Genomic DNA, 20,226 nt, shown 5'->3' with positions numbered 1-20,226 from the left:
TTAAGACCAGATGATTATTATTATCATCATCATCATTATCATCAATATTATTATCATAATTACTAGCATCATTATTATCATTATTATAATCATTATTATAATAATCACCATAATTTTATTATCATCAACATTATCATAATTACTATAATTATTATCACCATCCTTATCACCATCCTTATCACCATCCTTATCACCATCCTTATCATCATCATTATTATAATCATCATTAGTGTCATCATCATCATTAGTATCATCATTATCATCACCATCATCATTAGTATCATCATTAGTATCATTATCATCACCATCATCATTAGTATCATCATTATAATCATTACTATTATCATCATCATCATTAGTGTCATCATTATAATCATTTTTATCATCATCATAATCATCATTATCATTATTATCATCATTATAATCATCATTATTATTATCATCATTAGTATCATCATTATCATCATTATTATCTTTACTATATTAAGACCAGTTTATTATGCATTTGTGCTAATACTTTAGTGTCAAACCCACTTTATTAGTAACTTTTAATGATAAGACACCAGTTGATTATTAATTATTAATGTATTTATTATTAATTTATTATTTCATTCACTCATTATTTATTATTAACTTAGCATTCTTTATTGTTAACTTAGCATTCTTTATTATTAACTTAGTATTCTTTATTATTAACTTGTATTCTTTATAGTAACTTACTATCATTTAATCTTAATCTATTATTATTTATGTACCATTATTTATTATAGTATCTATTATTATTAGCCTCCTAAGACCACTTCATTTGTTGCTCCTAATACTGGAGGACCAAGCACCACTTTATTAGTTGCTTGTAGTGACAATTCAAGGCCAGATTATTATTTGTTACTCCTTAATTATAATATATTAATCTTTATTGCTTTTTATTATTCCTTAATTATTCATTAATTTTTATTGCTTTTATTATGTATTATCTTAGTTATTATTAGCCTTCTAAGCCTACTTTATTTACTGCTGCTAATACTTGAGGATCAAACACCACTTTACTACTTCCGATAATAGCCCTTATCAACCCCAATTTATAATTGATTTTAGATGCTCATTTAGTATTAAACCTCCTTCATTAAACCCAGATTCGTTATTTTAGGGCCTAATTTAGTATTAAACCCTCTTTATTATTGATTATTAATTTCTTGTTTTAGTAGTAGCCTATTATTAAACCCAGCTTCTTATTTGTTGCTAATAATTTAGTCTTGACCCCACTTCATTCTTCAGTGCAACTTTATTATTAAGCCCAGCTTATTAATTTTTAATAGGTTGAGTATTAGACCCACTTGATGATTTTTTTTAAACCCAGTTTATTATTAAAAGTAATATATTAAATATTAATAATAATAGAACATTAGGCTCCCCCTTGATGATTCATTTTGCCTACTCTTTTACTCTTCAACCCTTTGGGTTGCTGCCTTCTGATACTGCTTTACTCTTAGGCCCACTGAGTGAAGGAGGCCTAATAACTCCATTAGTAAACCAAGTTGAGTCTTTATTTTCCCCACAGGGATTTATCAAGTGTATTTAATTTGGGGTTAGTCCTACTTCAATAGGTTTAATTTAATTCCAATTATTAAAATGGAATTTTAATGATGATAATTATTTGAAATGATAAATGTAGTTCTTTGAAATGATAGTTAAAGCTGTTTGTTAGTTAAGTCTATTAAGTCTATTTAGTCTGTTTATTGAGTCTATTCTGTTTAATTAAGTCTTTAAGTCTATTTATTCTGTTTATTAAGTATTTATTCTGTTTATTAAGTATTTATTCTGTTTATTAAGTGTCTATTCTGTTTATTAAGTCTTCTGTTTATTTAGTCTGTTTATTAAGTCTATTTATTCTGTTTATTAAGTATTTATTCTGTTTATTAAGTCTTTGTTTATTAAGTCTATTTAGTCCATTTATTAGTTAAATCCATTTATTAGTTAAATCCATTTAAACTAATAGTTAAATCTATTTATTAGCTAAATCTATTTAAACTAATAGTTGAACCCCTTGGCTTTAAGTCATGGTTGAACCCCTTGGCTTTAATAGTTGAAGCCCTTTGGCTTTAAGCCATGGTTGAACCCCTTTGGCTTTAAGCCATGGTTGAACCCCTTTTGCTTTAAGCCATGGTTGAACCCCTTTTGCTTTAAGCCCTGGTTGAACCCCCTTTGGCTTTAAGCCCTGGTTGAACCCCCTTTGGCTTTAAGCCCTGGTTGAATCCCTTGGCTTTAAGCCCTGGTTGAACCCTTTTGCTTTAAGCCATGGTTGAACCCTTTTGCTTTAAGCCCTGGTTGAACCTCTTGGCTTTAATAGTTGAACCCATTTGCTTTAACAGTTGAACCCCTTGGCTTTAAGTCATAGTTGAACCCCTTGGCTTTAAGTCATGGTTGAGCCCTTTGGCTTTAAGTCATGGTTGAAACCCTTTTGCTTTAAGCCCTGGTTGAACCCCTTGGCTTTAAGCCGTGGTTGAACCCCTTGGCTTTAAGCCGTGGTTGAACCCCTTGGCTTTAAGCCGTGGTTGAACCCCTTAGCTTTAAGCCCTGGTTGAACCCCTTTGGCTTTAAGCCCTGGTTGAACCCCTTAGCTTTAAGCCCTGGTTGAACCCCTTAGCTTTAAGCCCTGGTTGAACCCCTTTGGCTTTAAGCCCTGGTTGAACCCCTTAAGTTTATTTTAAGTAACAGTTGAGCCCTTTAAATGTATTTTAAGTAATAGTTGAGCCTTAAAAGTTTATTTCAAGTCATAGTTGAGCCCTTTAAATGCATTTTAAGTAACAGTTAAATCTATTTATTTGAAATAATGCCTTATTAAATGTATTCAATTTCCTCTTAATGCTACTTTATTAACCTCCCCTTCAGGATGTGGTTTTTTTTCCCCCTCCCATTTTACCTGGGGGGTCTTAAATGTATCTTACTCATAGTTCAATCCCTATAACTTACTTTTAATTCTAGTTAAACCTATTTATTGTTGATAATGGCTTAATAAATGTATTTAATTTCCTTTTAATGGTATTTATTATCCCCTCCCCCCCTTTCAGTATGTGTTTTGTCTCCCATTCTAACTGAGTTTTAGCCTGGTGCTTAGGTGCAGAGAGCAATTTTTGCCCCTAAATAGCAGCAGGAAAGGTGAAATGCTGCATTTTGGGGGAAACCTCAGTAATTTAGGGAGTTCCTGAACAAGTGGTTGCAAAACAAGAGGAGAACTTGAGAATATTGGGCAGAGGGAGCTCAAATCCAGCCCTGGCACCACCCAGGAGCTGATTTTGGGGGGGTAGTTTGTCAGCCCCCAAAAAAAGGTGACACCACCCCCAGAACAAAAGAAATCACCTGCAAAAGGGGGGAGAAGTTTGGGGGTTGCAATACAGCAACCCCCCCCAAATTTGGGGGAAATTGGAGGTAGAAGATGAGCCAGCAGTGCCCAGGAGGGCAAAAGGTCACCAGCAGCCTGGCCTGGGTCAGCAGTGGTGTGGGCAGCAGGAGCAGGGCAGGGGTTGTCCCCCTGGAGTGGGCACTGCTGAGGCCACAGCTTGAGTCCTGGGTTGAGTTTTGGGCTCCTCACTCCCAGAAGGACATTGAGAGAAGAGTGTGGCCAGCAGGAGCAGGGAAGTCATCCTGCCCTGTGCTCAGCGCTGGTTAGGTCACACCTTGAGTCCTGTGTCCAGTTCTGGGCTCCTCAGTTTAGGAAAGAGGTTGAGCTGCTGGAAGGTGTCCAGAGAAGGGCAAGAAAGCTGGGGAGGGGTCTGGAGCACAGCCCTGGGAGGAGAGGCTAAGGGAGCTGGGGTTGCTTAGCCTGGAGAAGAGGAGGCTCAGGGGAGACCTTCTTGCTCTCTCCAGCTCCCTGCAGGGAGGTTGGAGCCAGGTGGGGGTTGGGCTCTTCTCCCAGCCCCAGAACAAGAGGACACAGTCTGAAGCTGTGCCAGGGGAGGTTTAGGCTGGAGGTGAGGAGAAAGTTCTTCACTGAGAAAGTTGTTAGCCATTGGAATGTGCTGCCCAGGGAGGTGGTGGAGTCCCCATCCCTGGAGGTGTTCAGGAATGTATTGGATGTGGCACTTGGAGCCATGGTTGTCATGAGGTCTGTGGTGGACAGGTTGGACTGGATGATCCTTGAGGTCTTTTCCAACCTTAGTGATACTGAGATGCCAGGTGTGGCCTAAGCAGTGCTGAGCACAGGGCACAAGGACTTCCCTGCTCCTGCTGGCCACACTCTTCCTGATGCAAGCCAGGATACCCTTGGCCTTCTTGGCCCCCTGGGCACACTGCTGGCTCCTGTTCAGCTGCTGCCAACCACTACCCCCAGGTCCCTCTCTGCCTGGCTGCTCTCAGCCACTCTGCCCCCAGCCCTGTAGCACTGCCTGGGGTTGTTGTGGCCAAAGTGCAGCCCCTGGCACTTGGACTTGTTGAATGCCATCCTGATGGTCTCTGCCTTTCTGTCCAGCCTGGCAAGTTCCCTCTGCAGAGCTCTCCTGTCCTCTAACAGATGAAGTCCTGCCCCCAGCCTGGTGTCATCTGCAAATTCCCTGCTGATGGACTCAATCCCCTCCTCCAGATCATCAGTAAAGATATTGATCAGGCTGGGGCCCAGCACTGCTCCCTGGGGCACACCACTGGTGCCTGGCTGCCAGCTGGCTGTGGCACCATTCCCCACCACTCTCTGGGCTCAGCCTCCAGCCAGTTCCTAACCCAGCTCAGAGTGCTGCTGTCCCAGCCAGGGGGCTGACAGCTTGGCCAGGAGTTTGCTGTGGGGGATGGTGGCAAAGGCCTTGCTGCAGCCCAGGCAGGCTGTGGGGGCAGCCCTCCAGGGCTATTTACAACTAAAAGCCAAGGGGCTGGGTAGGATGTGGTAGGGACCAGTGTCTGAGTGTGGGCTGGTGGAGGGGGTGGCTGGCAGCCAGCCCTGCCAGCTGGGCCCTGTCGCTCTGGCCTGGTAGCTAAAAATAGCCAAAACAAACCCAAATGGGGGTCAGAGCCTGCAGGGCTCAGCAGATGCTGCTGCTCTTCTGCCTCTATTTAGAGCCTGCTCAGTTTATTTTTCCCCTTCCCATCCAGGTCAGGAGGGAGATGAGGCTGAACCCTCACCCTGGGATGCTGCTTCATGCTGGGAATCCTATGGATTTCAATCTGCTTTTGAGTTCCCATGGATAATATCACATCCTGACAGCCTCCTTGCATTAGCCCACAGCCCTTTTCCTGCCATCCCTGGCTGGTTTGGGAGCATTTCCCTGTAGGGCTGCTCATTCCCCTTCATCCCATGGGAAGTGTTTTGCTGCTGGGATGCTCCTACCCCTGTCAGCAGCTTTGCTTTGGGGGAAAATCACACACAATAACCATTTTGGCTCTAATTTAGCAATGTTTGGGGAATCCTGTGGATTTAAATCCACTTTTTCCCCCCATGGATAATATCCTATCCCTAAATCCTTCATGGATTATCCCACAGCCCTTTCCTGCCATCCCAGGCTGGTTTGGGACCACTTCCCTGTAGGGCAGCTCATTCCCCTTCATCCCATGGGAAGTGTTTTGCTCCTGGGATGCTGCTACCCCTGCCAGCAGCTTTGTTTTGGGGAAAACCCACACAAAATAACCATTTTGGCTTGGGGTGGATTGGTTTGTGCTTCTCAGTGCCAGGTGTGTGCCTGACAGGCCAAGTGACCAACCCTGGGGCAAGTGAGCAGCCCTGGGACAAGCAGGGCTCGATGAGGAGCTTGTGTCAACTGTCAGAATGGGGAGAGACCTTCTCTTTACCCTGCTCTGGGATAAAATCAGGGATCAGGCACGTCAATCAGCATGGATTTAGGAAGGGCAGGTCCTGCCTGACCAACCTGATCTCCTTCTGTGACCAGGTGGCTGTGGATGTAGTCTGCCTGGACTGCAGCAAGGCCTTTGCCACCATCCCCCACAGCAAGCTCCTGGCCAAGCTGTCAGCCCCTGGCTGGGACAGCAGCTCTCTGAGCTGGGTTAGGAACTGGCTGGAGGCTGAGCCCAGAGAGTGGTGGTGAATGGTGCCACAGCCAGCTGGCAGCCAGGCACCAGTGGTGTGCCCCAGGGAGCAGTGCTGGGCCCCAGCCTGTTCAATATCTTTATTGATGATCTGGAGGAGGGGATTGAGTCCATCAGCAGTGAATGTGCAGCTGACACCAAGCTGGGGGCAGGAGTTGATCTGTTAGAGGGCAGAAGGGCTCTGCAGAGGGACCCTGGCAGGCTGAACAGAAGGGCAGAGTCCAACAGGATGGCATTGAACATATCCAAGTGCCAGGGGCTGCACTTTGGCCACAGCAACCCCAGGCAGAGCTACAGGCTGGGGGCAGAGTGGCTGAGAGCAGCCAGGCAGAGAGGGACCTGGGGGTGCTGGTTGATGGTAGGCTGAACATGAGCCAGCAGTGTGCCCAGGGGGCCAAGAAGGCCAATGGCATCCTGGCCTGCAGCAGGAAGAGTGTGGCCAGCAGGAGCAGGGAAGTCCTTGTGCCCTGTGCTCAGCACTGCTTAGGCCACACCTGGAGTCCTGTGTCTAGTTCCCCAGAACTAGAGCCCATCCTCAGGTTAGGAAAGAGGTTGAGCTGCTGGAAGGTGTCCAGAGAAGGGCAAGAAAGCTGGGGAGGGGTCTGGAGCACAGCCCTGGGAGGAGAGGCTGAGGGAGCTGGGGTTGCTTAGCCTGGAGAAGAGGAGGCTCAGGGGAGACCTTCTTGCTCTCTGCCACTCCTTGAAGGGAGGTTGGAGCCAGGTGGGGGTTGGTCTCTTCTCCCAGGCAGGCACCCAGCCCCAGAACAAGAGGACACAGTCTGAAGCTGTGCCAGGGGAAGTTTAGGCTGGAGGTGAGGAGAAAGTTCTTCCTAGCAAGAGTAATTTGCTATTGGAATGTGCTGCCCAGGGAGGTGGTGGAGTCCCCATCCCTGGAGGTGTTCAGGAGGGGATTGGATGTGGCACTTGGAGCCATGGTTTAGTTGTCAGGAGGTGTTGGGTTGGACTTTATGATCTCTGAGATATTTTCCAACCTTATTGATTCTCTGATCCTCTCCCTGCTTCCCTCTCCCAGTCCACAACCCATCAGCTTCCTGGAGGAGCAAAACCAAACCAGAGAGCAAACTGCTCTCTGGGTCAAACAGGCAGCCTCTCCTTGCTGGCTTTGTTTTGTCCCAGGTGGTTTATTTTGTTTTCCTCCACCTCTTGTTTTGATTTTTCATGGTGACTTCCCTCCTATCCCCCCCTCCTTTGTGGAGCTCTCACTGCACCAAGCTAGGCTTTAATTTCATTGCCCTGTGGTCTCAGCTCTGCATCTCCCAGTGGGGCTGGATTTAGCAGGGTTCTATTTATTGTGGTTGATTTATGGGGTGGTTGGCACAGGGGAACCAACTTGGAGCTTGCAGGAGGGGAGGGAGGGAAGGGTATTGCCTGCACTAATGGGAAGCAGATTGGGTGATACATGAGAGCAGCTCTGGCTGCCAACCCCTTTCTGCTTCCAGGGCCAGGGAAAGAGTTCAAGGAGGAGGGAAAAGGAAGTCTGCTGTGGATCCCCCTCCCAGCTCAGTCCCTGTGAATGTGTTTATGGAGTCAGCTGGCTTCATGGCTTGAAGAAGTGGCTGGAAAAGGCAATGTGCTGCAGCAGCACAGGCCAAGGAGAGGAAGGGGAGGTTGATTCTTCTGGTTTTAGGGCTGAGGAAGGGTTGAGTGGGGTTTAGCTTGATGATTTGGGGGGGGGGGGGGGGTCACTGAGAGCTTTGCAGTTCAGAGGGCTTGCAGCATCTTGTGGCTGTGCTGTGATTGCAGAGGGTCTGCTGCTTGTGTTCCAGGGGGAAAGGCAACTTAGGGAGGTGAGCCCAGACCTCAGCTCCCTCCTGCTGCTCTCTGGACCTATGTACATAGAAATGGATGGAAATGTGGTGCTGGAGCTGTGTGGCTTGAGCCCAGAGAGTGGTGGGGAATGGAGGCAGCTGCAGGCTGGTCACAAGTGGAGCTCCCCAGGGCTCAGTGCTGGGGGCAGTTTTGGTTAAGACCTTTAGCAATGATCTGGCTGAGGGAGTTGAGGCACCCTCAGTCACTCTGCAGCTGACACCAAGCTGGGAGGGACTCTTGAGCTGCTGGAGGGTTGGGGGCTCTACAGAGGGCCCTGGCCAGGCTGGAGCCATGGGCTGAGGCCAGTGGGATGAGGTTCAACAAGGCCAAGGGCTGGGTCCTGCTCTTGGGTCACAACAGCCCCATGAAGGCTCCAGGCTGGGGGCAGAGTGGCTGGAAAGTGCTCAGCAGAGAAGGACCTGGAGGTGTTCAAGAGGGGATTGGATGTGGCACTTGGTGCCATGGTTTAGTCATGAGGTCTGTGGTGACAGGTTGGACTTGGTGAGCTTTGAGGACTCTTCCAACCTTGGTGATTCTGTGATTCTGTGCGGTGGTTGGCAGCAGCTGAAGATGAGCCTGCAGTGCTCAGCTGGCCAAGAAGGTCCCCAGCAGCCTGGCCTGGATCAGCAATGGTGTGGGCAGCAGGAGCAGGGCAGGGACTGTCTTGCTGGACTGGACACTGCTGAGGCCATACCTTCAGTGCTGGGTTCAGTTTTGGGCTCCTCACTCCCAGAAGGACATTGAGGGCTGGAGCAGGTTCAGAGGAAGCTGGGGAAGGGTCTGGAGAAGAGGTCTGTTGAGGAGCAGCTGAAGGAACTGGGGTTGTTGAGCCTGGAGCAAAGGAGGCTGAAGGGAGACCACCTGGCTCTCTCCAGCTCCCTGAAGGAGAATGGAGCCAGGTGGGGGGTGGTTCTCTTCTCCTAAGAAGAAAGTGATGGGGCAAGAGGAATTGGCCTCTGGTTGCTCCAGGGGAGACTCAGGGTGGATATTAGAAACAATTTCCTTCCCTTTGAGAGTGGTCAGGCACTGGCCCAGGCAGCCCAGGGCAGTGGTGGAGTCCTTAGCCCTGGAGGTGTTCAGGGAACTTGTGGCCATGGCACTTAGGGCCGTGGTTTGGTGGTGAGCTGGCAGGGTTGGGTTGATGGTTGGACTCCCTGAGCCTGGAGCTCTCTTCCAACCTTGATGATTCCATGAAACCTTTGTAGGGCTGCAGCCCAGGAGGGTTCTGGTACCAAAAGCATAAATGGGTCCTCCTGGGGGGATCCTCCTGGGGCTGTGCATCCCCTAAAGCCCTCCTGTCCCAGGAGAAATGGTGGCTGGAGGTGGAGGTCATAGAATCACAGATTCAACAAGGTTGGAAAAGACCTCAGAGATCACCAAGTCCAACCTGGCACCACAGACCTCATGACTAAACCATGGCTCCAAGTGCCACATCCAATCCCCTCCTGAACACCTCCAGGGATGGGGACTCCACCACCTCCCTGGGCAGCACATCCCAATGGTTAACATCTCTCTGTGTGAAGAACTTTCTTCTCACCTCCAGTCTAAACTTCCCCTGGCACAGCTTGAGACTGTGTCCTCTTGTTCTGGTGCTGGCTGCCTGGGAGAAGAGCCCAACCCCCACCTGGCTCCAACCTCCCTTCAAGGAGTTGCAGAGAGCAAGAAGGTCTCCCCTGAGCCTCCTCTTCTGCAGGCTAAGCAATCCCAGCTCCCTCAGCCTCTCCTCCCAGGGCTGTGCTCCAGACCCCTCCCCAGCTTTCTTGCCCTTCTCTGGACACCTTCCAGCAGCTCAACCTCTTTCCTAACCTGAGGAGCCCAGAACTGGACACAGGACTCCAGGTGTGGCCTAAGCAGTGCTGAGCACAGGGCACAAGGACTTCCCTGCTCCTGCTGGCCACACTCTTCCTGCTGCAGGCCAGGATGCCCTTGGCCTTCTTGGCCCCCTGGGCACACTGCTGGCTCATGTTCAGCTGCTGCCAACCACTCCCCCCAGGTCCCTCTCTGCCTGGCTGCTCTCAGCCACTCTGCCCCCAGCCTGTAGCACTGCCTGGGGCTGTTGTGGCCAAAGTGCAGCCCCTGGCACTTGGACTTGTTCAATGCCATCCTCTTGGCCTCTCCCCATCTGTTCAGCCTGGTAAGGTCCCTCTGCAGAGCTCTCCTAGCCTCTAACAGATCAACTCCTGTCCCCAGCTTGCTGTCAGCTGCAAACTTACTGCTGATGAACTCAATCCCCTCCTCCAGATCATCAATAAAGATATTGAACAGGCTGGGGCCCAGCACTGCTCCCTGGGGCACACCACTGGTGCCTGGCTGCCAGCTGGCTGTGGCACCATTCCCCACCACTCTCTGGGCTCAGCCTCCAGCCAGTTCCTAACCCAGTGCAGGTCACAGCTCCTTGGAGCAGAGCATCCTTCGTGCACCAGCTTCTGCTTCTAGCAGGCCCAAACCTCTCGCTTTTGGCCCTGTTCTGCTCTTTGACAGCCTCTCAGATGCCATTTCTCTCTGCTCTATTGTCCCTGAAGAATGGGAATCCCTTGCATCCCTTGCTCTGTCCTTTCTCTTCCTCTTGGTGACCTTTCAGGGTGCCCTGCTGGGGCAGCTCTGGTTACCAGAGCGGATGAGCCATCGATCGCACGGAGGATGCTTGGCGCTTCCCTACCCTCTGAGACCTTCAGGCTGGATGCTTGGGGCTGGGCTTGCCCTGCATAGGATAAATTCCCAGGGCAGGAGCTGGATTTGCCCTGCACAGGATAAATTCCCAGGGCAGGAGCTGGATTTGCCCTGCACAGGATAAATTCCCAGGGCTGGAGCTGGACTTGCCCTGCACAGGATAAATTCCCAGGGCTGGAGCTGGACTTGCCCTGCACAGGATAAATCCCCAGGGCTGGAGCTGGGCTTGCCCTGCACAGGATAAATCCCCAGGGCTGGAGCTGGGCTTGCCCTGCACAGGATAAACTCTGGAGCTGGACTTGCCCTGCACAGGATAAATCCCCAGGGCTGGAGCTGGATTTGCCCTGCACAGGATAAATCCCCAGGGCAGGAGCTGGACTTGCCCTGCACAGGATAAATCCCCAGGGCTGGAGCTGGACTTGCCCTGCACAGGATAAATCCCCAGGGCTGGAGCTGGACTTGCCCTGCACAGGATAAATCCCCAGGGCTGGAGCTGGATTTGCCCTGCACAGGATAAATCCCCAGGGCTGGAGCTGGACTTGCCCTGCACAGGATAAATCCCCAGGGCAGGAGCTGGGCTTGCCCTGCACAGGATAAATCCCCAGGGCTGGAGCTGGGCTTGCCCTGCACAGGATAAATCCCCAGGGCTGGAGCTGGACTTGCCCTGCACAGGATAACCTCCCAGGGCAGGAGCTGGGCTTGCCCTGCACAGGATAAATCCCCAGGGCTGGAGCTGGACTTGCCCTGCACAGGATAAACTCTCAGGGCTGGAGCTGGACTTGCCCTGCACAGGATAAATCCCCAGGGCAGGAGCTGGGCTTGCCCTGCAAACTGGGACCTGAGTGCAGCTTTTCCACTTCCTTGCAAGGTTTTGCAGCCGCTGGAGCTGGATCCATCACTCCTGGGCTCCCCCCACGTTTTCTTCTCTCCCAGGGGTGGATTTGGGGGGGGGCTGATCTCCCCTCTTAACCCATTTCTCCTTCTTTCTCACAGGGAAGCCTCAGAGAAGGGCCCAGGTGGAGCATCTGGCCCCCCTGCACCATGGCTTCATCCGAGCTGCCTCCGCACCCTGCAGTAGGTACTGTCAGCCCACTGGGGGTGGGGGTAGGTTATCTGGGGGGTGGGGTTGGACACACCCAGCCTTGGGCAGGAAGGGGGTACATCAGACTGGGGGGGTGGGAAGCACCCTACAAGCCCCCAGCAGAGCTTCTTGGGGGTGATGGAATCCCAAAGGGCTGTTGTGCTGTGTGGGTTTGGGGGAGGAAAGGTTCTTCTGTCGCCCTCCGCCGCCGCCGTCTCCCCCGGGGCGCAGCGGCACTTCAAGGAGGTCACCAAGTGACAGGCTTCCTCCCTGCAGGTGACCATCTCGTCCCAGAGCCCCCCAGCCCCCTGCCCCACGGGGTGGAGGATCTTGGTGAAGCCTTTGACTTTGAGGACAGCGAGGAAGAGGAGGAGGAGGAGGAGGAGGACGACTCCACGGCTGAGCCGGGCGGTGAGGCTGTGCTCCGGGCGCCGCCTCGCAGGCGAAGAGCTGCCAGCTCTGGCACTGGTGAGGAGCAGGGTGGGGGGGGGAGGGAGGGCACCAGTGTCCCCCATGTCCCCACTGTGTCACCTCTGGGTGCCCAGGGTGGCCCTGCTGCGAGCCTGGGTGCCAGCCCTGTTTCTCTTTGCCTTTTTTGCCTCCACAGATGGGTTGGTGCCGGAGACCCAGGAAGGGTACGTGGGGTCTGGGGGTGGATTTTGGGGGTGGGGGGTTTGAGCCCTCTGAAGCACAGCTCTGGGGTTTGTCCCTCAGTGTTTGACATGTCACAGCCCAGTGCCATGCCTCAGGCTCCCCAGTGTCTCCCCCCATAAGGGGCTGCAAGCAGGAGGGCTCTGGAGTTTTGGGGTGCACCTCACAGCCCTGGGGATCTGTGGGGGCTTTGAGTACCCTTAAGAGGTTTGAGATGAACTCCTGCAGCTCCCAGATGAGGAGAGGAGGGAGAACCTCCTTTGTTTGGTGCACAGAGGGGGCTGGTGTTTGCCCCAGCTGTGGAATTTGGGGGGGTGGGGGGAAGATGTAAATCTGGGTGGAAGGGAGGGATTATTCCTCCTGGTGGGCTCTAAACCCCAGGAGCCTCCCATCTGTGGAGGTGTGGCCAGGTGGTGGTGGGGTGGGGGGCATGAATTCAAGCTTCATTCTGGGCTTGTGAGCCTCTGCAGTAGGAGCTGGGGGTGATGGGGGGGTGGGGGTGGGGTGAGAGGCTTGGGTGCACCTGATCCCAAGAGGTTCACACCCTGGGGTGCTCCCTGACCTCATTCCTTGCAGGTTGCCAGCAGGGATGAGCAATGGGGAGGCTGGTGGAGACCCCCCCATCAATGGCCAGGCCTGGAAGAGGCAAAGCATCAGCCAAGGTGGGTTAAAACTGCTGGCAAACCAACCCTGCCCTGGCTTGGGAGGGTTTTATCCAGCCTGGTTTGACCCTTGGGTGCTGACCTGAGTCCTTGGGGGCTTTGTTTTGTTTGTGCCCCCCCCAAGATGAACGTTTCCAGTTCCCACCAGTGGAGGATGATGTGATCTATGATGATGTCCCCTGTGAGACCCTCGATGCTGACCAGGATGGTAGGGACAAACCTTTCCCCCACCCACCCTCCCCCCCACCCATCCTGACTCCTTGGTGACCATGAGTTCCTTTTCCACCTGGGCAGACTGAGGCAGGGGATCCTGGAAGGGGATGTGGGCAGGGATAAGCCTGGGATAACCACTGGGGGTTGGGAGGGCTGAAGGCAGAGGTGTCCCCAGAGAGGTTGCAAGACCTTCTGTCTTCCCCAGGGCTCAGTGCTGGGACCTGTTCTGTTTGTCTTCATCTGGACAAGGGGATCAAGGCATCCTCAGTCAGTTTGCAGGTGACACCAAGTTGGGAGGGATCTTGAGCTGAAGGAGAGTTGGAGGCTCTACAGAGGGACCTGGCCAGGCTGGATCAATGAGCTAAGGCCAGTGGGATGAGGTTCAACAAGGCCAAGGGCTGGGTCTTGCACTAGGGTCAAAACAACCCCATGAAGGCTCCAGGCTGGGGGCAGAGTGGCTGGAAACTGCCCAGTGGGAAAGGACCTTGGGGGTGCTGGTTGACAGCAGCTGAAGATGAGCCTGCAGTGCCCAGGTGGCCAAGAAGGGCAGCAGCAGCCTGGCCTGGATCAGCAGTGGTGTGGGCAGCAGGAGCAGGGCAGGGATTATGCCCTTGTGGCCACACCTTGAGTGCTGGGTTCAGTTCTGGGCTCCTCACTCCCAGAAGGACATTGAGAGGCTGGAGCAGGTCCAGAGAAGGGCAGGGAAGCTGGGGAAGGGTCTGGAGAAGATCTCTGGTGAGGAGCAGCTGAGGGAGCTGGGGTTGTTGAGCCTGGAGGAAAGGAGGTTGAGGGGAGACCTTCTGGCTCTCTGCAGCTCCCTGAGAGGAGGTTGGAGTGAGGTTAGAATTGGTCCAAGGAACAAGGACAAGAGGAAATGGCCTCAAGTTGTCCTAAGGAAGGTTTAAGTTGGCCATGAGGAACAATTTCTTCCCCTTGAGGGCTGTCCAGGCCTGGCCCAGGCTGCCCAGGGCAGTGGTGCAGTCCCCATCCCTGGAGGGCTTTCAAAGCCCTGGAGATGTGGTGCTGAGGGCCATGGTTTGGTTGTGCCTTCAGCAGGGCTGGGCTCAGAGTTGAACTCGATGACCTTAAAGCTCTTTTCCAACCAAACCAATTCTGCTGTCTACAACTCCCTGAAGGGAGGTTGGAGCCAGGTGGGGGTTGGTCTCTTCTCCCAGGCACCCAGCAGCAGAACAAGAGGACACAGTCCCAAGCTGTGCCAGGGGAGGTTTAGGCTGGATGTTAGGAAGAAGTTCTTCCCAGACAGAGAGATTGGCCATGGGAATGTGCTGCCCAGGGGGGTGGTGGAGTCCCCATCCCTGGAGGTGTTGAAGAGGGGATTGGATGTGGCACTTGGAGCCATGGTTTAGTAGTTAGAAGGTTGGACTTGATGATCTCTGAGGTCTTTTCCAACCTTAGTGATTCTCTAGGGCAAAATGAAAATCATTCCATTATATCCCAGCAAGGATTCAGGTTGGGAAGCCCTCTGGCTCATTGCTGCATCCTCCTTGTGCCCCCCACCCCCACCATGGGAATGTGCTGCCCAGGGAGGTGGTGGAGTCCCCCATCCCTGGAGGTGTTTAGGAAGAGCCTGGCTGAGGCACTTGGTGCCATGGTTGAGTTGATCAGATGGTGCTGGGGGAGAGGTTGGACTTGATGATCTCTGAGGTCTTTTCCAACCTGGTTAATTCTGTTCTTACTCTGTTCTTACTCTGTTCTTACTCTGTTCTTACTCTGTTCTTACTCTGTTCTTACTCTCTTCTTATTTCTATTCTATTCTATTCCTGCCCTGCCCTACCCTAAGCTACCCTACCCTCAAACTGTGAGCACTTGGAGCGTTTCCCGGGGGTGCCCTCTGGAGGCTTGAAGGAGCTGCTCTCCTTTCCAGGCCTGGGGACCGAGCACAGCCTGATCTACGAGGAGGTGCAGCGTGGCGAGGGGCCGCGGCTGGCCGAGGACTTGGGCTGGAGCTCCAGCGAGTTCGAGAGCTACAGCGAGGGGTCGGGCGAGGAGAGCAAGGCCGAGGCTGAGCCTGCCAAGCACCGAGCGTCCTTCCAGCCCAAGGTAGCCCTGGGGGCTCTCAGTCACTTCCATTATTCTTAATGTTATTATTGCCCTGTCGGTTTGCCTGGGGTTTTTATTGCCCCCCCTCTGGGTTTTCTTGCATGAAGCTCCCACAGATGGTGATGAAGAGGATGCTGCAGCTCCGGGGGCCAGCCTCAAACTTTAGGGCTTTCACATCACTGGTTTGGTTTTCCCTTCCCTGTTTGTATTTATGTTTATTTTATCTTCATTTCTTTTTATTTCTTTTTATTTATTTTCCTTTTCTTCTCTTCTCCTTTCTCCTTTCTCCTTTCTCCTTTCTCCTTTCTCCCTTTCTCCTTTCTCCTTTCTCCTTTCTCCTTTCTCCTTTCTCCTTTCTCCTTTCTCCTTTCTCCTTTCTCCTTTCTCCTTTCTCCTTTCTCCTTTCTCCTTTCTCCTTTCTCCTTTCTCCTTTCTCCTTTCTCCTTTCTCCTTTCTCCTTTCTCCTTTCTCCTTTCTCCTTTCTCCTTTCTCCTTTCTCCTTTCTCCTTTCTCCTTTCTCTTTCCTCCCTCCCCCTCTTCCCTCTTTCCTCCCTCCCCCTCTTCCCTCTTTCCTCCCTCCCTCTCTTCCCTCTTTCCTCCCTCCCTCTCTTCCCTCTTTCCTCCCTCCCTCTCTTCCCTCTTTCCTCCCTCCCTCTCTTCCCTCTTTCCTCCCTCCCTCTCTTCCCTCTTTCCTCCCTCCCTCTCTTCCCTCTTTCCTCCCTCCCTCTCTTCCCTCTTTCCTCCCTCCCTCTCTTCCCTCTTTCCTCCCTCCCTCTCTTCCCTCTTTCCTCCCTCCCTCTCTTCCCTCTTTCCTCCCTCCCTCTCTTCCCTCTTTCCTCCCTCCCTCTCTTCCCTCTTTCCTCCCTCCCTCTCTTCCCTCTTTCCTCCCTCCCTCTCTTCCCTCTTTCCTCCCTCCCTCTCTTCCCTCTTTCCTCCCTCCCTCTCTTCCCTCTTTCCTCCCTCCCTCTCTTCCCTCTTTCCTCCCTCCCTCTCTTCCCTCTTTCCTCCCTCCCTCTCTTCCCTCTTTCCTCCCTCCCTCTCTTCCCTCTTTCCTCCCTCCCTCTCTTCCCTCTTTCCTCCCTCCCTCTCTTCCCTCTTTCCTCCCTCCCTCTCTTCCCTCTTTCCTCCCTCCCTCTCTTCCCTCTTTCCTCCCTCCCTCTCTTCCCTCTTTCCTCCCTCCCTCTCTTCCCTCTTTCCTCCCTCCCTCTCTCCTCCTCCCTCCCTCCCTCTCTCCTCCTCCCTCCCTCCCTCTCTCCCCCTCCCTCCCTCCCTCTCTCCCCCTCCCTCCCTCCCTCCCTCTCTCCTCCTCCCTCCCTCCCTCTCTCCTCCTCCCTCCCTCCCTCTCTCCTCCTCCCTCCCTCCTCTCTCCTCCTCCCTCCCTCCCTCTCTCCTCCTCCCTCCCTCCCTCCCTCTCCTCCTCCCTCCCTCTCCTCCCTCTCCTCCTCCCTCCCTCCCTCTCCTCCTCCCTCCCTCCCTCTCCTCCTCCCTCCCTCCCTCTCCTCCTCCCTCCCTCCCTCTCCTCCTCCCTTCCCTCCCTCCCTCCCTCTCCTCCTCCCTTCCCTCCCTCCCTCCCTCTCCTCCTTCCTTCCCTCCCTCCCTCTCTCTCCTCCTTCCTTCCCTCCCTCCCTCTCTCTCCTCCTTCCTCCCCTCTCTTCCTTCCTCTCTCTTTCCTTCTTTTTTGTGTTCTTCATTTCATTTTGTGTCACATTTTTTGCTCTCCCCCCCCTTGCCCTTTGCATTCCTGCACTGCTGGAGCCTGGCTGCTGCCTCCCCCTCTGCTTGCTCCTTTTCCCCCAGCTCGAGCTGGCAGTGGAGTTCAGGGAAGGTGCTGCCTGGTCCAGTGCTGCTTTGGGATGATTTCTCCTCTTGTGTTTTTTTTCGGCTGCCTACCTGGATCTCTCCTCTGCCTTCTCTCGCCCGCTCTGCCTTCTCCTCCTCCTGCCTGGTTTGCTTGGGGCTCAGCTTTCTCCAGACCTGAATAGACTAAAGGAGAGATACGCCAGGACTAAGAGGGACATCCTGGCTTTAAGAGTTGGGGGGAGAGACATGCAGGAGCTGAAGCAGAAGTACGATTGGAAGGTACTGTCCCCCCTCCTCCATCCCTTCGTCCTTTCATCCCCCCTTCAATTTTCCATGGATCTGGGGGGATGGGGCTGGGATTCATCCAGGCTGAATTCATCCCATTCTGTCCCCCAGAGGAGATCAGAAGTGGGCTTCAGTCCATCTGTCTTGCAGCTCCCCTCTGCTTGCCCACACCTGTTGCTTGTTGGGTGTTTTGTTTCCTTTCAAGGGGCCTTTGGATGAAGCCAAGGTTGCCCGCGGGGATAGATGGACCTGAGAAGGTTTTTTTTGCCCCCTGAGACAGGGTGTGGAAATCAGGTGGGGAAGGAGATTCCTGGGAGGTATAGAAGCAGCACAAACCCTCTCCCAGCCTCAAACCCTCTCCCAGCCTCAAACCCTCTCCCAGCCTCACACCCTCCAGGCTGGCCTATTTCTGGCCAGTTTGGGCTTGGGAAGGTGACCCCAGTGTCAAAGTTGCTGTGATGTGAGGTGTGAAAGGCCCCCACAGCCCAGCCCTTTGCTCCCTCACACACAAACCCCCAGCTCTGAGGAGGGGCTGGCTGGCTGGATGTGCTCATGCCTCCCTTCCCTCCTCCCTCCTCCCCCTTGCTTCTGCTGCTGCATGCTGCTGCTTTGCCTGTGCCTGCTTGCCCGTGGCTGCGTCCCTGTGGAGCCAGGAGAGATGCTGGAGCATCCTTCTTCCTCAGCCATGTGCCTCCTCTTCCTCCCCATGGGGCTGTGCAGGGAAAAGGGGATGGTTCCTGCAGGGGGTATCTCCAAGGGGGATGATACCTCTGCATCTGGAGCCAGAATGGGGGTGGGTGCTCAGAGGGTCTCCAACAGGGTGGTACCACTCTAGCTGGACTCCAGATGGGGAGTGATGATTGTAGGAGATGCCCTCAAGGGGATGGAGCTGATGTATCCACAACTAAAATGGGGAATGATGTTTGAAGATGTCCCCAGGGGGGTGGGAGGACTCTCTCTGAACCTCAAATGGGGAGCAGTGTTTGGAGGGAGCAGTGCTGAGAGCAAGTGTCCCCTAGGGGATGGCTACCACTGTATCTGGAGCCAGAAAGAGGGACAGTGCTCAGAAGAGATGTCCTCAGAGGGATGGTACCACTCCATCTGGACCCAAAATGGGTGATGATGCTCAGAGGAGATGTCCCCCAGGGGATGGTGCCCCTGCATCTGGGTCTGAAATGGGGATGGTGCTCAGAGGGGATGTCCCCAAGGGGATGGTACCACCCTTACTGGACCTGAAATGGGGATGGTGCTCAGAGGGGATGTCCCCAGGGGGATGGTACCACCCTTACTGGACCTGAAATGGGGATGGTGCTCAGAGGAGATGTCCCCAAGGGGATGGTACCACTCCATCTGGACCCAAAATGGCAGATGATGCTCAGAGGAGATGTCCTCAGAGGGATGGCAGTGCTGTATCCAGGCCTAAAATGGGTGATGATGCTCAGAGGAGATGTCCCCAAGGGGATGGTGCCCCTGCATCTGGGTCTGAAATGGGGATGGTGCTCAAAGGGGATGTCCCCAAGGGGGTGGTACCACTCTTACTGGATCTGAAATGGGGATGGTGCTCAGAGGGAATGTCCCCAAGGGGATGGTACCACTCTTACTGGATCTGAAATGGAGATGGTGCTCAGAGGGGATGTCCCCAAGGGGATGGTACCACCCTTACTGGACCTGAAATGGGGATGATGCTCAGAGGGGATGTCCCCCAGGGGATGGTGCCCCTGCATCTGGGTCTGAAATGGGGATGCTGCTCAGAGGGGATGTCCCCAAGGGGATGGTACCACTCTTACTGGATCTGAAATGGAGATGGTGCTCAGAGGGGATGTCCCCAAGGGGATGGTACCACTCCATCTGGACCCAAAATGGCTCAGAGGAGATGTCCTCAAAGGGATGGCAGTGCTGTATCTAGGCCTAAAATGGGTGATGATGCTCAGAGGAGATGTCCCCAAGGGGATGGTACCACTCTTACTGGATCTGAAATGGGGATGGTGCTCAGAGGAGATGTCCCCAGGGGGATGGTACCACTCCATCTGGACCCAAAATGGGAGATGATGCTCAGAGGAGATGTCCTCAAAGGGATGGCAGTGCTGTATCCAGGCCTAAAATGGGTGATGATGCTCAGAGGAGATGTCCCCCAGGGGATGGTGCCTCTGCATCTGGGTCTGAAATGGGGATGGTGCTCAGAGGAGATGTCCCCAAGGGGGTGGTACCACCCTTACTGGATCTGAAATGGGGATGGTGCTCAGAGGGGATGTCCCCAAGGGGATGGTACCACTCTTACTGGATCTGAAATGGAGATGGTGCTCAGAGGAGATGTCCCCAAGGGGATGGTACCACTCCATCTGGATCTGAAATGGGGATGGTGCTCAGAGGAGATGTCCCCAAGGGGGTGGTACCACCCTTACTGGATCTGAAATGGAGATGGTGCTCAGAGGAGATGTCCCCCAAGGGGATGGTACCACTCCATCTGGACCCAAAATGGGAGATGATGCTCAGAGGAGATGTCCTCAGAGGGATGGCATTGCTGTATCCAGGCCTAAAATGGGTGATGATGCTCAGAGGAGATGTCCCCCAGGGGATGGTTCCTCTGCATCTGGGTCTGAAATGGGGATGATGCTCAGAGGGGATGTCCCCAAGGGGATGGTACCACTCTAACCTGGACCTGAAATGGGGATGGTGCTCAGAGGGGATGTCCCCAAGGGGATGGTACCACTCTTACTGGATCTGAAATGGGGATGGTGCTCAGAGGGGACAGTGCTCAGAGGAGATGCTCCCAAGGGGATGGCACCACTCTATCTGGAGCCAAAATGTGGACAGTGCTCAGAGGAGGGGGCCTGAAGGGGCTGGCACTGGTGTATCCAGCCCTAACATGGGGGATGATGCTTGGAGGAGATGCCCCCAAGGGGATGGTGCTCTGCATCTGGATGTGAATCGGTGGATGCCGCTCAGCGG

The 20,226-nt window shown here is 53.0% G+C and overlaps 1 protein-coding gene across 1 annotated transcript in view; it reads left to right on the top strand.

The window, feature by feature from the left end:
* Nucleotides 1-11,517: 11,517 nt before the first annotated feature.
* The window catches only part of ARHGEF10L (Rho guanine nucleotide exchange factor 10 like), a 48,190-nt gene continuing 39,481 nt past the window's right edge, over nucleotides 11,518-20,226 (top strand). The window contains 7 exon segments of the mRNA XM_068162720.1: nucleotides 11,518-11,602; nucleotides 11,882-12,073; nucleotides 12,213-12,240; nucleotides 12,833-12,918; nucleotides 13,043-13,126; nucleotides 15,017-15,192; nucleotides 17,155-17,271. Coding sequence (XP_068018821.1) covers nucleotides 11,566-11,602; nucleotides 11,882-12,073; nucleotides 12,213-12,240; nucleotides 12,833-12,918; nucleotides 13,043-13,126; nucleotides 15,017-15,192; nucleotides 17,155-17,271 — 720 coding nt within the window. The 5' untranslated portion in view covers nucleotides 11,518-11,565.

Source organism: Melanerpes formicivorus, unplaced genomic scaffold (genome assembly GCF_026170545.1).
Source record: "Melanerpes formicivorus ecotype bairdi unplaced genomic scaffold, bMelFor1.0.p_v2 SCAF_67, whole genome shotgun sequence".
Taxonomy (NCBI): domain Eukaryota; kingdom Metazoa; phylum Chordata; class Aves; order Piciformes; family Picidae; genus Melanerpes; species Melanerpes formicivorus.
This window is presented reverse-complemented; position numbering and strand designations above follow the sequence as displayed.